At 43.0% G+C, this 14,373-nt stretch overlaps 1 protein-coding gene across 1 annotated transcript in view; it reads right to left on the reverse strand.

Annotated features, from left to right (window-relative positions):
• Positions 1-397: 397 nt before the first annotated feature.
• LAMB4 (laminin subunit beta 4) overlaps positions 398-14,373 on the reverse strand; it is a 44,968-nt gene continuing 30,992 nt past the window's right edge. The window contains exons 25-34 of the mRNA XM_056339462.1: positions 13,993-14,368; positions 13,466-13,626; positions 10,133-10,338; positions 9,025-9,228; positions 7,302-7,446; positions 5,260-5,467; positions 4,525-4,663; positions 4,065-4,241; positions 2,907-3,060; positions 398-1,520 (exon numbers count right to left, since the gene is read on the reverse strand). Coding sequence (XP_056195437.1) covers positions 1,381-1,520; positions 2,907-3,060; positions 4,065-4,241; positions 4,525-4,663; positions 5,260-5,467; positions 7,302-7,446; positions 9,025-9,228; positions 10,133-10,338; positions 13,466-13,626; positions 13,993-14,368 — 1,910 coding nt within the window. The 3' untranslated portion in view covers positions 398-1,380. The remainder of the gene's footprint in view (positions 1,521-2,906; positions 3,061-4,064; positions 4,242-4,524; positions 4,664-5,259; positions 5,468-7,301; positions 7,447-9,024; positions 9,229-10,132; positions 10,339-13,465; positions 13,627-13,992; positions 14,369-14,373) is intronic.

A 14,373-nucleotide genomic window follows, 5' to 3' on the forward strand; every position in this document is an offset into this window, starting at 1 on the left:
CTACGGAGGGTTTATCTCCATTAAATCGATAAGGATTGTTTTATGGGTGCTGATGACATGAGGACGGGTAAATGCTAAGAGCCCTGTATTCCGGCAGAGCATTCCTTGTTCTACAGATGTGGGCTGGGCTGCATCCTAGCTCTGAAGCAGTGCTGGGCTCCTCACCCCAGCTGACTGAAGCCTATAATGGATGCTTCCTGTGGGACAGTCCATCCGGGAGTGACATGACTGGTTTTAACTGATGAAAAGCCATCGTTAGTCTGTTCAGCATCCTGCAGGAGTATGTATACTGAGGGTGGGATTTTGAAACTGAGGTGTAGCTCCTTTCGGTCTTTCAAAACCCTAGTCCTTCTGTAGCATTTGGTTAGCCCCAGTCTCCTTCTTTACATGTTAAAAAAAAAAATAAAATTATAAGCTAAAATTTAAGGACAATTCCTGTGTTCTTTATGGCTACAAGAAACTGCTGAGTGAACCCTGACTTCTGTGAAGTGCTGCATGTAGGAGAAGGGCTGGACAGACTTTTTTAACACTTGTGGCCCTTTAGATTCACTGCTTAATCCTAAGAGCTGGAGTTATTCTCCAGTTGTTGATTGCATTAACAAAAAATGTGGGAATTTTATAAGCATAAGAAAAACAGGCATTGCAGGAGGGGCATTGACAAAGAAATGATTTTGAAGTTTTTTCAGCATTAAGCATCTGTGCACTGCCATCCAGTGGGCACTGGGGAGTTGGCTCCCCATCACCCACCGCTAATGGGCCGCTGCTCCACGGAGGTAATGCCAGTTGCAGTGGATTTTCAGTGAACGTAGGGGAACCCCCACATGGTCAGGGGTTCCTAGTGCCCCCTCTGCTCTGTCTCAGTGAAGAGATGGGGATGGAGGAGTGACGGTACCCTGGGGATGCTGCCGGTTGTCAGCAGGGATGGCTACAGAAGCCCACAGCCCTTCATCTGCGTCACCCCATCCCAGTCTGTGCAGCCCTGTGCAGTGTTGTGGCACAGCCACAGGTTATAGGGTTCAGCAGAAGACACAGGGTGTTGGGAGTCTGTCTTTGAGGCAGTGACCTGCAGCTCTCGGAGCAATCCTGCTTTTGCATTTCCAACCCTCTACAGTGAGAAGCCCTAGGCTGTGCACAGGCATTTATTACAGAGCTCCCTCAAAGACTACGCCTGATTACTTAATGAGCTGATTTATTCAAAGGTATTTCCATATAAACTCCACTGGACAAAAAACCAACAGAAAATTACATTATTCAACTGTGCCAAAATACAATAGGCACCTTCAGATGTGTTTACAGGGGACAGCCCTCCATGCTGGGAAGCTCAGGAGGTGGTAAGCACAGAGACTTCAGTTGCCTTTTACCTGATGGTCTGTTCAGATCCTAACTTTTGCATGTTGCATACTTGCTTTCCTGCTCCATGATTTCGTTTTTAATGGCTATCACTTGTTCCTCTAGTTGTCTCAGTTGCTCTGCCTTGTCTTGTTTGGTTTGATTCAGGTCCTGAAGCTTCTTCTCCAAATCTGGAAGAGTAGAGAGATGCAATGATACTCCTATTTATTGTGTAACTAAAATCCAGGGTTTAACAGTGTTTCTTTTTCCAGCAGTTTTAGAGGCAATAAGCCCATTTCAAATGGGGAATGTTATATATGCAACTGGAGGGAAAAGTCTGGCTTCTGGATAGCAAGACAAATGTGACAGCCTTAAAGATATTAATTTCTTAGCATCTGCTTTTGTCCATCAGCTAGGATGGAGCCCGACACAGAACTCTTAAAGGAGTTGGTTTAAATGGAAATGCTCAAAGGAACACTGTGTCCACTGATGTGTGTAAAGCCTAGAAAACGGAGGGTGTAATGAGCTTAGGTCTGCCTCATTTACACACATGTTTGCTGCTGGTCCCTGTGAAGCTACACCAATGTAAACATATTGGTAATGAGTCAAACCCACATTATTCACTGCCTGTTTCCAACACACATCATCTGGGCATTTGGAGTGACTGGGATGCTCTTAATGCTTCTCTTCAAGCTGTATGATTAGAAAAGTTATTCAGATCCTGTCCTGAAGAATTTGCTCCTGGGATGGAGTTTCTGCTTCAGTTCCACTGACGTTACACAGTATTTTTGGATGTTGAGCCTGGCAGGATCCTAGGCCCAAGGATTCCCAGTGGGAATGCCCAGACCTTCACTACGTGTAGAATTAGGTTCCCTGCATGTGATTGCATGAGATGTGCTCTTCCTTTTTGGTGACCGTCTAGACCCACCCAAGCAGCTGCATGAGGACTGGTGCTGGTATAGCCACAGCAGCTGCCATCTCCGTTGCCCATGACCCCTTGGCCTCCTGGCCACAGCCCCGCAGGTCCAGGGCATGTTGGCTTCAGTCTCCACAAGCCAACTTTTGTACCTGGTTTGTTCTGCCATTGCTCAGAGGTGATGTCTGAAGGGGAGTAAGTATGGGCTGGTGGAAAACAGCTACCCTGCAGCTCTGTATAAAGCAAGCCATCACTTGGGTAATGTAAGAAAAGACAGAGCGCAGAGGAAAGATTAAGGTCCAAATGGCCAAAGCAAGCGCATAAATCAAGGCTTCCAGCTAAATCTGCAGCCAAGTTTTGTGCAGATTTTGCACTTGTCCTGTTTTTAAGCTGAATCAAATGACTGCAAGTCCCTATGTGGACACCTCTGAAACTCTGCTTATAGCAACCAGTTTATGCCAGAAAAAGTACATAAGCCAAATCATTTCAACTACTTTTAAACTGTTTGAGTAGCTTCAAGCAGGCATTTTCACCAGTTAAATTGTTTTAAACCCGATTTCAGGTGAACCTAGTCAGTTAGTGTCTGTGGGCAAGGCCTTCAGTTTAATTCATAACGGTCACAATTTTTGCTGCTTGCTATAGAAAGAAGTGAGAACACCACCTGTTATTTTTTTGATTTTTTTTTCAGTCTCTTCAGCCAGTTTTTCTGCTTCTTCTTTCAGCTGCTTCACTTTTTCTAGTGTTGCTTTGGGAGGTCCTTGGGTTTTTAGCTTTTCTTGAAGAATGGTGTACTTTCTTTTAATGTCAGCAAATTCCTGTAACAAAATTCTGTTACTTAGTTGAAGAGCATCTCATAATTTATCTGGTATGCCGAAGGAGATTTTTATATTTTTTTCAATATCCTCTTTGAACCAAACTTTGAATCTCTCATTATCTTAAAAAAAATAATATCCATAATGTGTGCATCAAGCAATGCTTTGCAAAACCTGATAGAAATAAATTAAAGCAAATGGCCAGTAGAGCAATCTAAAGGAAGGTGAGAATATAAAGAAAATATGACTTCAGATTTTTGAAGCTTATGCTGTTTTTACTTATTTTGATAGGGCTTTTTGGTAAATTTCTTTTTGCCATGAGGCTTAATTCAAATTTAATGAATTATGTGTAGCAACATTGAGGTTTTTTTACATTTTTGGCTGTAGTAATATTTACTGGCTAATCTATTCCCTGCTGATTTAGGTTGCCACTGTTGAGGCTGCAGATTAGATTTCACCTAGATTTCTTATAATCTGGAAGCTTGATCATGCTCCAAGCTTGCACTGTGGGTGCCTGGTTCTCGCAATTTTAGCAAATTTCTAGATGCAGTCTCAAAAATTTGAGCTACTGAAAAGCACCCCGCCAACTAAAAACTCCAAGTTACTCCCACAGCAATTTTCTGTGAAGGAAAGTGTCATGGGATGAATGGCCAGGCTGCTTCCATCACTCACTTATTTTAATACCTGGTTTTATGATTTTTTCTGTTGTGTGTACTGGTGCCCATGGTGACTACAAGTCTTATACACAGTGCAAGGAAAAATGTCGTAGAGCAGCCAGAGAAATGTATACATTTTCTTTCATTCAAGCAAACAGAAGTGTTACATGCCAGAAGCCTTGAAATAAAAAGTAAATTATTCTTAACCTGTGACATTCTATGCTGCATGGCATAAGGAAAATGTTAACAGTTTTGAGGAGAGCAGGGTAACACAATTACACTTCTGAATCAAAATTACTATTAAACACGGAGATAATCTTTTTTCCCTTAACACATGACAGAAATACTTACTTTATCAATATTCTGGGCTCGCTTGTGTGCTGCTTCTGCCCCTGCTCTTGCCTTTGTGGCTTGATTCTTGTTCATCAGCATTTTTGCCTGCAGTGAGGCAATTCCATCTTCCATCTCAGACTGTTTTGCTGACAAGTCATTCAGTTCATCATTTGTCTTGTTCACTTGGTTCTCAGCCTAAAACAGAGCAATTGGAGGCTGTGGTTTCTTATGCAATGTCCATCCAGCCTGCAGAGTGTGGCAATGAGGGAGATTAATATCAACTGACTAAGAAGAGGAGGGAGACTCCTGAGCGGAGTAAGCGATTAAGAAGAGGAGATTCCTGATTATGGAATCCGTGTCATATCTGTGCCACATTCTGCTTTTATTTATTTAAGCTTACATTAAGGAAACTTTGAGATTAAGTATCTTTTTCTAAAATGTATCTAGTAAGTAAATCAAAATATTTACAGCAAGATACCTGTGAGATTTGTGTTCTGATGTCTTGTATCTCTTCATTTAGCTTTATGAAGGTGGTTTTGGAGTGTCCTTGGGACTTCGCAACATTTTTTAGTTCATTATTAATTTTATCCACAGGTGGAAGAGCTTTAGCTGCTTTGCTAAAACAGAAAAATAGAAGTGTGTGTAGTGATGTGGAGAGCAAAGGAAGAACACATTTCAAATGCAGCCATGCTGCCATGCAGAAATGTTCCCTCAAGTCCAGCAACAACCATTAAAATTGTGGCTCATAAATTGGCAAAGAAAAACCTCAGTAAGGGACTTTGTGTGGGAGCAGATGTGCTGCTGTATTACAGGCCAGGCTGGATGCTGCGGGCTGCCTGGTGGTGCCCTGCTCGTAAGGAAGACTCGTGGGTGAATGTTTTCTCCCTCCCTAGTTCTTGTTGGCTCTTTCTCAGCCATATTTAAACTTCCCAGGTGTAATACTCCACTAGGTCCAATGTGAAAGTAAGTAGCTGCTTTGGCCTCTTTTTGACTCTGCAGGCTGAGGAGCCAGGAGCTGGCAGGAGCTGCCTCCTTGCAGCACTGTCGGCTCCTGCATGGTCATGGCTTGTGGCTCGTTCCTGCTGGCAAGCTGCTGTCACCTGAACTTTCCCTCCAGCGTTACTAGGATACTGCCTGGGGCATGGAGCAGTCCTACCATGCACAGTGCCACCCCAGCTGGAGCCTGCACATCATACGAGAATACCCTACTCACTCAGCTTCTTGTGCCTCCACCAGCAGCGTCCGAGCTTCCTCCCTCTTTCTGTTTCTCTTATTTGCATTCAGTTTGTACTTCTCACAGTGGTTCGTAATGCTCCTGATTTTGCCAAGCATGCCTGTGAGCTCTCGTGGAGTCAGGGGAAGGTTTATTTGCAAAACGTAGTTTGCCACCTTCTCAATGTCTTCTGGAGGCGCGCTCTCATCTGCAACAGAAATGGAGGTGAGGATATCCTGAAGCAGCTCTTTCCTCCTAGGGGAATGTAAGTGGTCGTTGTGGCTGCCTACCCTTTGAATTATGTGGGAGAATAAAGCTGACAGACACAGCAAGGGGGTAAGAGAATTTTGTAATTTAATATTATGCTTCCCGGTACTGCTGTTGGCGTTGTCAGAACTGGCTAAAATGAGGATTTGAGCCCACTTTGAACTGGGTTATTAAAATTCTGATGTAGAACTGAGCCCACAGAAGGTTTTAAATCAGTGCACAGCACAGCTAGATGTGTCAGAGCCCGTTTCTCCCTTGGCCCCCAGATCAAAGAGGTGCTGGAGAGACCGGGGTGTGAATGGAGCTTTCCAAGCCGGCTGGTGGGTGTAATCCCTTCCCTGGAGTCGCCACAACATTGAGGAAGTGGTTCCTTTGCTGGTTAATGAGAAAGGCTAAGCTACAGAGGGAACTTGGGTCAGACTCAGATAGGATGGGAATTTACAGTAGAAAAAACTTATTTTGACAACTCCCCTTACAAATGAGCTTGTCCTAGCTCTTCGCTAAGAGGCACAGACACACAGTTAGAGCAGTCCATGCCTTGTGAAGTCTCACCATCACTTCTGTTTTCTGCTCACTCCCCTTTATAGACAAGACCTTGGGTGGTAAAACATTTGAAACATATTAAATGTTTTTGCTAACGCTCCAAAGCAACTCACCAAGAAGTCAATAGAAGACATTTACTGTGCAAACAGTAGTGCGTTCCTGAGAGCTATTTTCTGTAGGAATATATTAATCTAAAATTACCATTCTCATCGATGTGGAATACAGCAGATTTAATGTAACTATATGCATCTCAGCTGTTACTGTTCTCAAACTTCAATTTACAAAACAAAAATCCATTCAAAAATGATTTTATAATTGTTAGTAAATGCTGTATGTCTGCTAAGAAACATAAAAGAGCCAAAGGAATTTTCAATTGCTATCAAATAAAGATCTGAGAATCTTAAGGAGTTTTTCTTCCACTTCAGTAAAATAATTTCAATGTTCCTGAACAAAGGAAGTCCTCTGCTCTCACTCACATTTGGTTGTAGAGTTACGAATGCCAAAGGACTGCCAACATGCAATCCTTAGAAACTTATGAGACCAGCTCCATCCAAAAGGTTGAAAAAATGTTACCACATTTGAACTCCTTTGATGTACATCTGGTGAACAACCTTAGGGTCCCTTTCTTACAGCATTTTTCTGCATTTGTGAGGGTGGATAAAGTTTTAGGGTATATATAGTTGGTTTTTTATTTTTTTTGTGAGAGCTGTGAAGTTCTACCAGAATCCTTTGATTCCTCGAGTTACAGCTTTACGGAGACGACGGAGTGGTATGTGTCCTAATTCCCACGCTCCCTACGGAGAGCCTCTATTTATGGGCCTGGAAGAATGGGGTGGAATAACAATTTGAGGATGCATTGGACATGGCTGGTCATTATACATTGTATGAAATTATCTACATTGTATGAAATTATCTTAGTAACCCTTTACTCAGATAAATCAGGAACTGAGGGAACTGCATGCTTCAAATTAAGCACTTTAATAAAAAATGACAATCAGAATGTAACAGATCTATTGGAAAATTAATACAAAGTACTGTCACTTGGGAGAAAGAAGCACTAGAAAAAAAGGGATTGAAAAAGATTGCACAGATCAGGAGGAAGATGAGAAATTATGTGTGAATACAGCTAGATCATTTTCTGGTCACCTATTATGCTATATTATATCGGAATATATATAAAATTAAAATTAATATATATTAAAAATTAGTCCAAAGGAACTTTGCACATTTACCTAGTAAGAAGTTTCTCACTTTTCGGATGAACTCCTTAGTGATCTCTCCATCAACTTCAATTTGATTCTTAGCCCTCTCCAGTTGTGCATTGAATTGTGAACCTTTCAACTTGCTGTCTTCTGCCACTTTTGTAATGCTTTCAACCTGGAAATATTATTAGAAATCGTAGTGCGATTTTCTGGAGGTTAGCTATCATTGCTTGACAAGATGAGCTCTTGACACAAAAGTGATTTTTATCTAAGCCTCAGGTGGAATCATTTGATGTGGCTTTGAAAAGTAGTAGGAGACCCCTTTGGGGAACTCCCCAAGTTGCTATGTCATGGCCTTCATCTGGCCTCAGAAAAAGCCTAAATCAAGCATTTTTTTGTCTCTGCAACCATGCTAAACCACAGCCCCTTCTGTTTCTAAAAGAAGGTGCTAACTTATTTTCTATTGCAGTACTGCAGTATGTCAGTGATCAGATTCAGTACAGAAAAGGCATGTAATTTCATTTGCCCTTCCACATTTGCTGTTAAAAATACGCTCAAGAGGACACAAATAAGGAAGATAGAGTTTAAGGCTTGTCTTTAAAAATTAAATTAGTATTCTTGATAATTTAAATGAGAGCTTTTAATCAATCATCGAATTTCAATGGCATTTTGCTTTGTTGGGGGCTATGCTTTGCCTTAAGGCAATGCACAGGTACCACCTCTCTGCGATCTGTGGAGGGAAAAGGTTTGCCATTTCCCCATGTAACAAGAAAAACGGTGATGTTTTTACTTCTGAAACGTCTTGAGGTACTTCACTCATTTTATCACAGAGCTGCCTGGGCTTGCAAGCACCAAAGGCAATGTCCCTGCCACCCGGCACTCACCACTTCAGCAAATGCCTTTTGCTGCTGCCTCTCTGTGTGCTGGGGCCCCAGGCATGTGCCCCGATTGCTCATTTCTAAACCCGTTAGCGTTAGCTATGGTGCAGTGTCGCGTGCATTTTAAAAAGAGGAAATGGATGCCCAGGCACCCTGCAGGGACAGGACAAAGCCACAGCAGAATGGCACTTCTGTTGGAAAACGTGTTTGCCTATAACTCAAACAGGCATCGTCTCTGACTGTTATTAAGATCAAACTGTCTTTACCGGTGTTCTGGGATTTGTCAGTTTTGTTTCCTTGGCACATGTTGCATTGGCCACACTTTGCTTTGAGTTACTTTTCACTGCTGCTGTGCAGTACAGCTGACTACTTGATGCCCTTCTAAACATCACCAGGGGCAAAAAAGCTTCGTCTTGAAATTATTTGCAAAAATTATTTAATGGCAAACATAAGAGTAATACAAAGTTGTATAAATAGAGCTTAACGGTGTGCACAGCTGTAATCCCACTGCAATACGCATGGGCCATACTCAGGCTTCTGACAAATGGTGCCATCTGAATCTTTCCCAATAAAAACAGACAATATTAGCCTGATGCCACCAAGTTCCATAGTTGCCACAGGGCACCATGACCTGCGAGATCTTGGCAGCTGTGAGGAAGAGGAAAGCATAGCTAGAGCCATAGTCTCTTGGTGGGACTGGCACCTAATACTTCCAGTACTGAGCTGTGATAGGTCTATGACGTCAGGACAAGGTCCATCACTATGTCACTGCTCTTTATTATCCAAGGAGCAGGTGAGGTTTTGTAGATTTGTCACCTCCCAAATCTCACCCACCATCCATTGTACTGAACAAATATAGGTTTGATATACAGCACCTGATTCTCAGGTTCCTGTAGCTGAGTAGTCAAGTTGTTTAGCAACACAGCAGTCTCCTCAGCTTTCCGGAGGGTTTCAGTGGAGAGAGGAAGAGCTCCACTGCAGTTTGGGCCACCGCACTGCCTGAGTCCGTGACTGTCCTGGCACAAAGCTCCCTCGCAGGCTGCGGTGGCACAGGGCTGGTCTCCCGGCACGCCACAGATCTGCAATAAGGAAAATGCTTATGTCAGGACTCCTCTGGGGCATGAGATACACTCCTGGGGGAAGGAAGATGTTTGACGACGCATAAATATTGAACATATGATGGGATTTTCCTGAGGAGATGCTGGTTTAGTCTCTCCAAAGGTGAGTATTGATGCCAGGTGCAGGTCCCCTTCCCATTCCCTGAAGGATGCAACGGTAGCCCATGGCTCCAAGCATCCTTGCAGGAGCCATCTGTTGGGCTTCACGTGTTGCACTAAGACCCTTGCTTCACCCCTCTGTGCCAAAAGGGCTGGAACTGTCCCCTGGCCACATCCAGCCCACGGGTCAATGGCTTATCCTAAAGGGTCCAGATCACCTCTCACATAACATGGTACCATGTCTAGCCCTCCATATAGTTTGACACAGATGTTGAGACTAAAGGTCTAGATGGATGATCTCTCCCAGATTTGGCAGGGCTGGTTGAAGGTGCTCTCAGGTATTCATTGCTGTCCCACAGAAGGACAGAATTCCCTTCCTCTCCCATGGGTGATGCAAAGGATAAGGTGAGCGCTCCCCATCCACTCCAGGGCAAAGTTGCTCTGCTTAGTTTAAGTTACTGATGGAGGAGGTTGGGGTTAATTTTTCTGGGTTTACACTGACATCCTCTTGAGGCTAGAGAGTGCTTAAACCGTTCTGTGTGCTAGGTCTGCCCTGGGAGCAATGGCTTCCAGAATGGTGGTAGTAACCACAACTGAGAAGTGCAGCTGTTTCTGACGTGACTGCATGTCTGTGCCAGAAGAGTGTTGTTTTTTAGATTTAGAAATGCATATAAAGCACCCTTTTAAAATAAAACTTCCTAACAGCATCAAAAAAAAAAAAAAAGAGATTTTTGTTTAGCTCCCATTCAAAATTCACAGTGCCTACCTTTTCAGTCAAGTTTTGGATGTTGGGGCTCTTGATCATCTTGAGCTGTTCCAGAACATTGCTTGCTTTCAAGGCCTGATGGCCCAACATAGCCAGTGAATGGTTCCTGGTGTACTCTGAGTCCCTTACAACAGGGGTTGTCCCACTGGTCTCCTGTTCTGCCAGCAATGATACTTCAAAGTCTTTCCTAATGTTGCTGACAGCCTCTGTAGCAACAGAAGTAGGGTTTAGTACCAACTGTGTTTTGGTTGCATTTAATTCACGTATCTACCTGAATTTGGACAAACGGTGAGTGACAGGCGATTCAGTTTGTTGTCACTGGTGTTTGATTTGGGACAGCAGGGAGGGACAGGAGCTGTCATTTCCTCAGTCAAGCTTTTTAATCCTTTACTCAGCCAGCTGCCAAACAGGACTCTTAACAGGAATCATGTTTGATATTCATAAAACCTCCTAAACTAGATGCAAATACAGTGGATCCCATGTCATTCTTCAGAGTCCAAGTTGTATGAGAAGCCAATGGAAGACACAAAAGTAGGAAGGGGATCCCATTAATAACACAAACTGCTACTGATCTGCATTTGTCAGTAGCTCATGCATTGCTGCCATTGTCAATCTGATAAAGTTCCTATCATTTATGCTGTTTTGAAGTTTAGGCAGGAGAACTGTTTCTGCCAGTTGCAAAACCTATGAAATTATCAGCTCTCTGACTGTGAGTCAGGAAAGCATTTGTCCTGTCTGTTCAGCATACCATGCAAAAGTTAAATGGTCTGCTAAACTGAGCCCAAAATTTAGATTACAAATGGGAATTTATGAGTTTTCTTTGGATCTGGAAAATCCAATTTCAGGGTTGACGTATTTAAAAAAACCCCAAAATTTCCTTGATAAGCTTGTAGACCAGGCAAAAAATACTTTCCAGCAAGAGTCTTTCTTGTTTGCTTAGTGTAAGCTTTCCCTTCAGCATACTCAAAAGGGTTGGAGAATAGTACATATTAATAGCCTAAGGAAAAGGCTCAGGCATTTTGCAAAACACATAATTTAAAGCTGCTGCTGTTGGGGCTTCCCAGATCTCCAGAGAACCCAAGTTGTCCCCAAATCTCCAGTATGGGCAATGAGCCAGAACTGATGTGTTGGCAGTGAAAAAGCATTAGAGGTCATTTATTAACATCCCTCTTTGTGCTGGTAACTGACTCAGTTACTAGTTGAAGTCAATGACAAGGCATTCATCGAGTCCTGCATGCTTTGAATCAGGTTCTAAAGCCCTTGGGGCCTTGCTTTGACTGAAGCTGAACAATGTTTAGCTATTGTGTGGAACCAAGGCTATTTATTTTATCTTGTAACTCTTGGAAAAAATGTACAGTTTAAAGTTAGTTCCGAATACAAAATACCTGGCAAGAGGCTGCTGTAACTCCCTATCTAAGCCAGAGACTGTTTTCAGTGCAACAGTTCCATTGCAGGAATATTTTACAGTGGTTCAGCTCTCCCTTAAGTGGCCCAAATGCATTTTTCACACTTGGTTTGTGACAGAGCTGTAGAGCTTCCAGGTTCCTTTACATTAAATATAGCATCTTAGCACAGGCTTGATTTACAGCCTAGGAAGCTGTACTCACAGCATTACCATACCACAGTGGCTGCAAAGGCTGGAAAGCCGTAATTTAATGAGATCTCATAAAGGCGTTCTTTCAAGGACACTTGTGTCCTGTTTTTTCCAGTGATTTTAATACATCATTAGATATTGATGTTTCCAGGTCAGCCGGCTGAATGCACACCTGTGAGGAGTCTGAGTCCTGATCCTTTGCAAAGGGAGGGAGGGAGGAGCCCATTTCCCAAGTGTGTCTAGGGCACAAGTGTCAAATGTGCCACAGATGGTGAACATGGCCACATCTTGCTCTACCCGAGGACAAAAAAAAAAACAACCCAAAAAACAACCCACCCACCCCCCAAAAAAAGAGAGAGATGAAAAAGCAGACAGAGCCAGACCCAGGATGTGCTGCTGGTCCCAAAATGAAGATGGGGTAAGGGAGAAAGGCTTCTTCCCGGATATCAGAGAAGCTGGTAATCTTGAGGGAAATGTTATTTCTGTGCTGTTAGATGCCTGGTAGCAGGACCAATGAATATTTGTGGCCCCAACCAGAAATTCAGCTTAAACTCAAGGTCTTCCCCTCCCCACACCCCCGTGTGCTTTTTATAGGGCTGTTTATCCATCTCTGGAGGCTGAAAGATGAAGTGGGTTTGGAACGTGACCAGACAGCACCATGGATGCTTCAGCTGTGCATCCACTGACCTCCCTGGGGTTTGTTGTTTCTTTGCCTTGCTGCCTTTCTCAGAGTGCACGACTCAGTTCGATTGGGAAGTGGAGCCTGGGAGAGCTGCACTGACCGCTCTCGCAGGGACCTGAGTGGAAGAGCTGGCCCCAGGGGCGCTTCCAAGTACAACAGGGCAGGGAAGCCCTAAATCTTAATTAATCCCTCTGTATCCCTTCTTCCTTTCCCTCAGCTTTGTATCCTTTAGACTTTTCCTCCCTTTATTTTTTTTTTTTTTGATCTTGCCTAGGCCAATCTTTTTCTTGCCCAAACGAAACACAGGAACTGTAAATGGGAATGCCTGTAGCTTGTGTCTTCTGTGGTGCATATCTTGTTTTATGGGGGTTCGTATCTTGGCGGCTGTCTCTTTGGAGAGTATACTGCTGACAGTCTCCTGCCATATATTCCCGTCCTTCTCCAGAAGCCAGTCTGTGACATTGTCATTACTGCTATTAGCAGCTGATGGAGACTATACTTAGCTCAAGCACAGACAGTGTAATTCTTTCAAAAATGCCAAGGAACACAGTTCTGATGTCATATATTTTGATGATGGAGAGCTAGTTCCTTACTACATAAAGTCAAGTATATTCCCATGGGAACACTAAGAAGTTGCACTATGACTCTCTGCTTTAATTAAACAAACCCCATTGCTGTACAACATTCTTTAAAGTATTGCTAAGAGCAAGAGAAGTCATAAGTGGGGAAAAAATCCTTTGCTGTTCTACCGTATGATCCGTGTCAAACTGGGTGGCTTTTAAATCTCCATCTAAACATTGGGATTCATAAGACTTCTGATTGACATGACCCCAGCACATGCATCTGAAATTTAGGATGGTAGAAATCATGGCATTTTAACATAAAAGCAAGTTTGGAAAATCAGTATAAAGTGTTGTTAGTATTTGTATTTTTGTGCTGCCATACAACATTTCAAAGATCCCTAGATTCTAGTTTTCTAAGGTTCAATGGTGAGAAAAACATTCTGAATTTTCACAGAAATTGTTCACCTATTTCAATTAATTGCTGGCTGCCTTACCTTTGAGGTTCAAGTAATTAAAACTTTGATGCAGATGTATTTTCTGCTGTAGAAGTTCATACACTAGGTCAGCTTCTTCTCCAATGTCTTCTATGTTCTTGTTAAGGTCAGGAAACTCATACGGTGTACTGTGAAGAGGATCCATTTGTGCAACTTTTCGTCTGAGAGGGAAATGGCAGTTAAGCAGAAGTCAGACCAGATTGGTTTTAAACTAGAACTGATATACACAATATTTTAGAGGACAAGAGAGAAATTTCTAAATGAACAGAAACATTTACTTGTAATGGCTTATTTAGAAAACCCTTAGGATGAACTGGAAAATTCCAGCATTTAATTATACGGCTGTGAGGGACAAATAATATATATAAGGATTATTTTGTTCACAGATTTATTGAAAACAGCGACTTAGGAGTCCAGCATCTGTGTGCTCTCAGAAGCAGGACTTTATGTCTAAGGATGGCTGGTGGAGCCCGGGGGAAGACTGCTTTCTCAGCCAAGGATTTTTTCAGGAGCAGCTGAGCCCTTACTGAATATAGCCCTGAAAATTCTTGATGCCTGAGAGGGCCTCCAGTGAAAGAACAGGATGTCTCAAAATTCTTTCAGTTTCAGAAATGGCATCTTCAAAGGCTTTGAAGCGCATGTCACAGATGGCCATTCGTCCTCCTTTATCGTCGAGATTTGCAGCAAACCTCATTAACCCCTGAACAGTCTGACCAAGGGTAGTAATTTCAGTGTCCCACTGATGAAAACAAAGATGACACTGACGGCAAGAGGGAAAGTTTTTCTCAAAGCCGCGGCCACACCGGTCGCAAAACTGGCCAGTGACACCAGCACGGCAGTTACACGTGCCAGTGGCTTTGTCACACTTGGGCTGGCTGGTTCCCTCCAGGTTACATTCACACGCTGCA

This window comes from Falco biarmicus, chromosome 5 (genome assembly GCF_023638135.1).
Source record: "Falco biarmicus isolate bFalBia1 chromosome 5, bFalBia1.pri, whole genome shotgun sequence".
Classification (NCBI taxonomy): domain Eukaryota; kingdom Metazoa; phylum Chordata; class Aves; order Falconiformes; family Falconidae; genus Falco; species Falco biarmicus.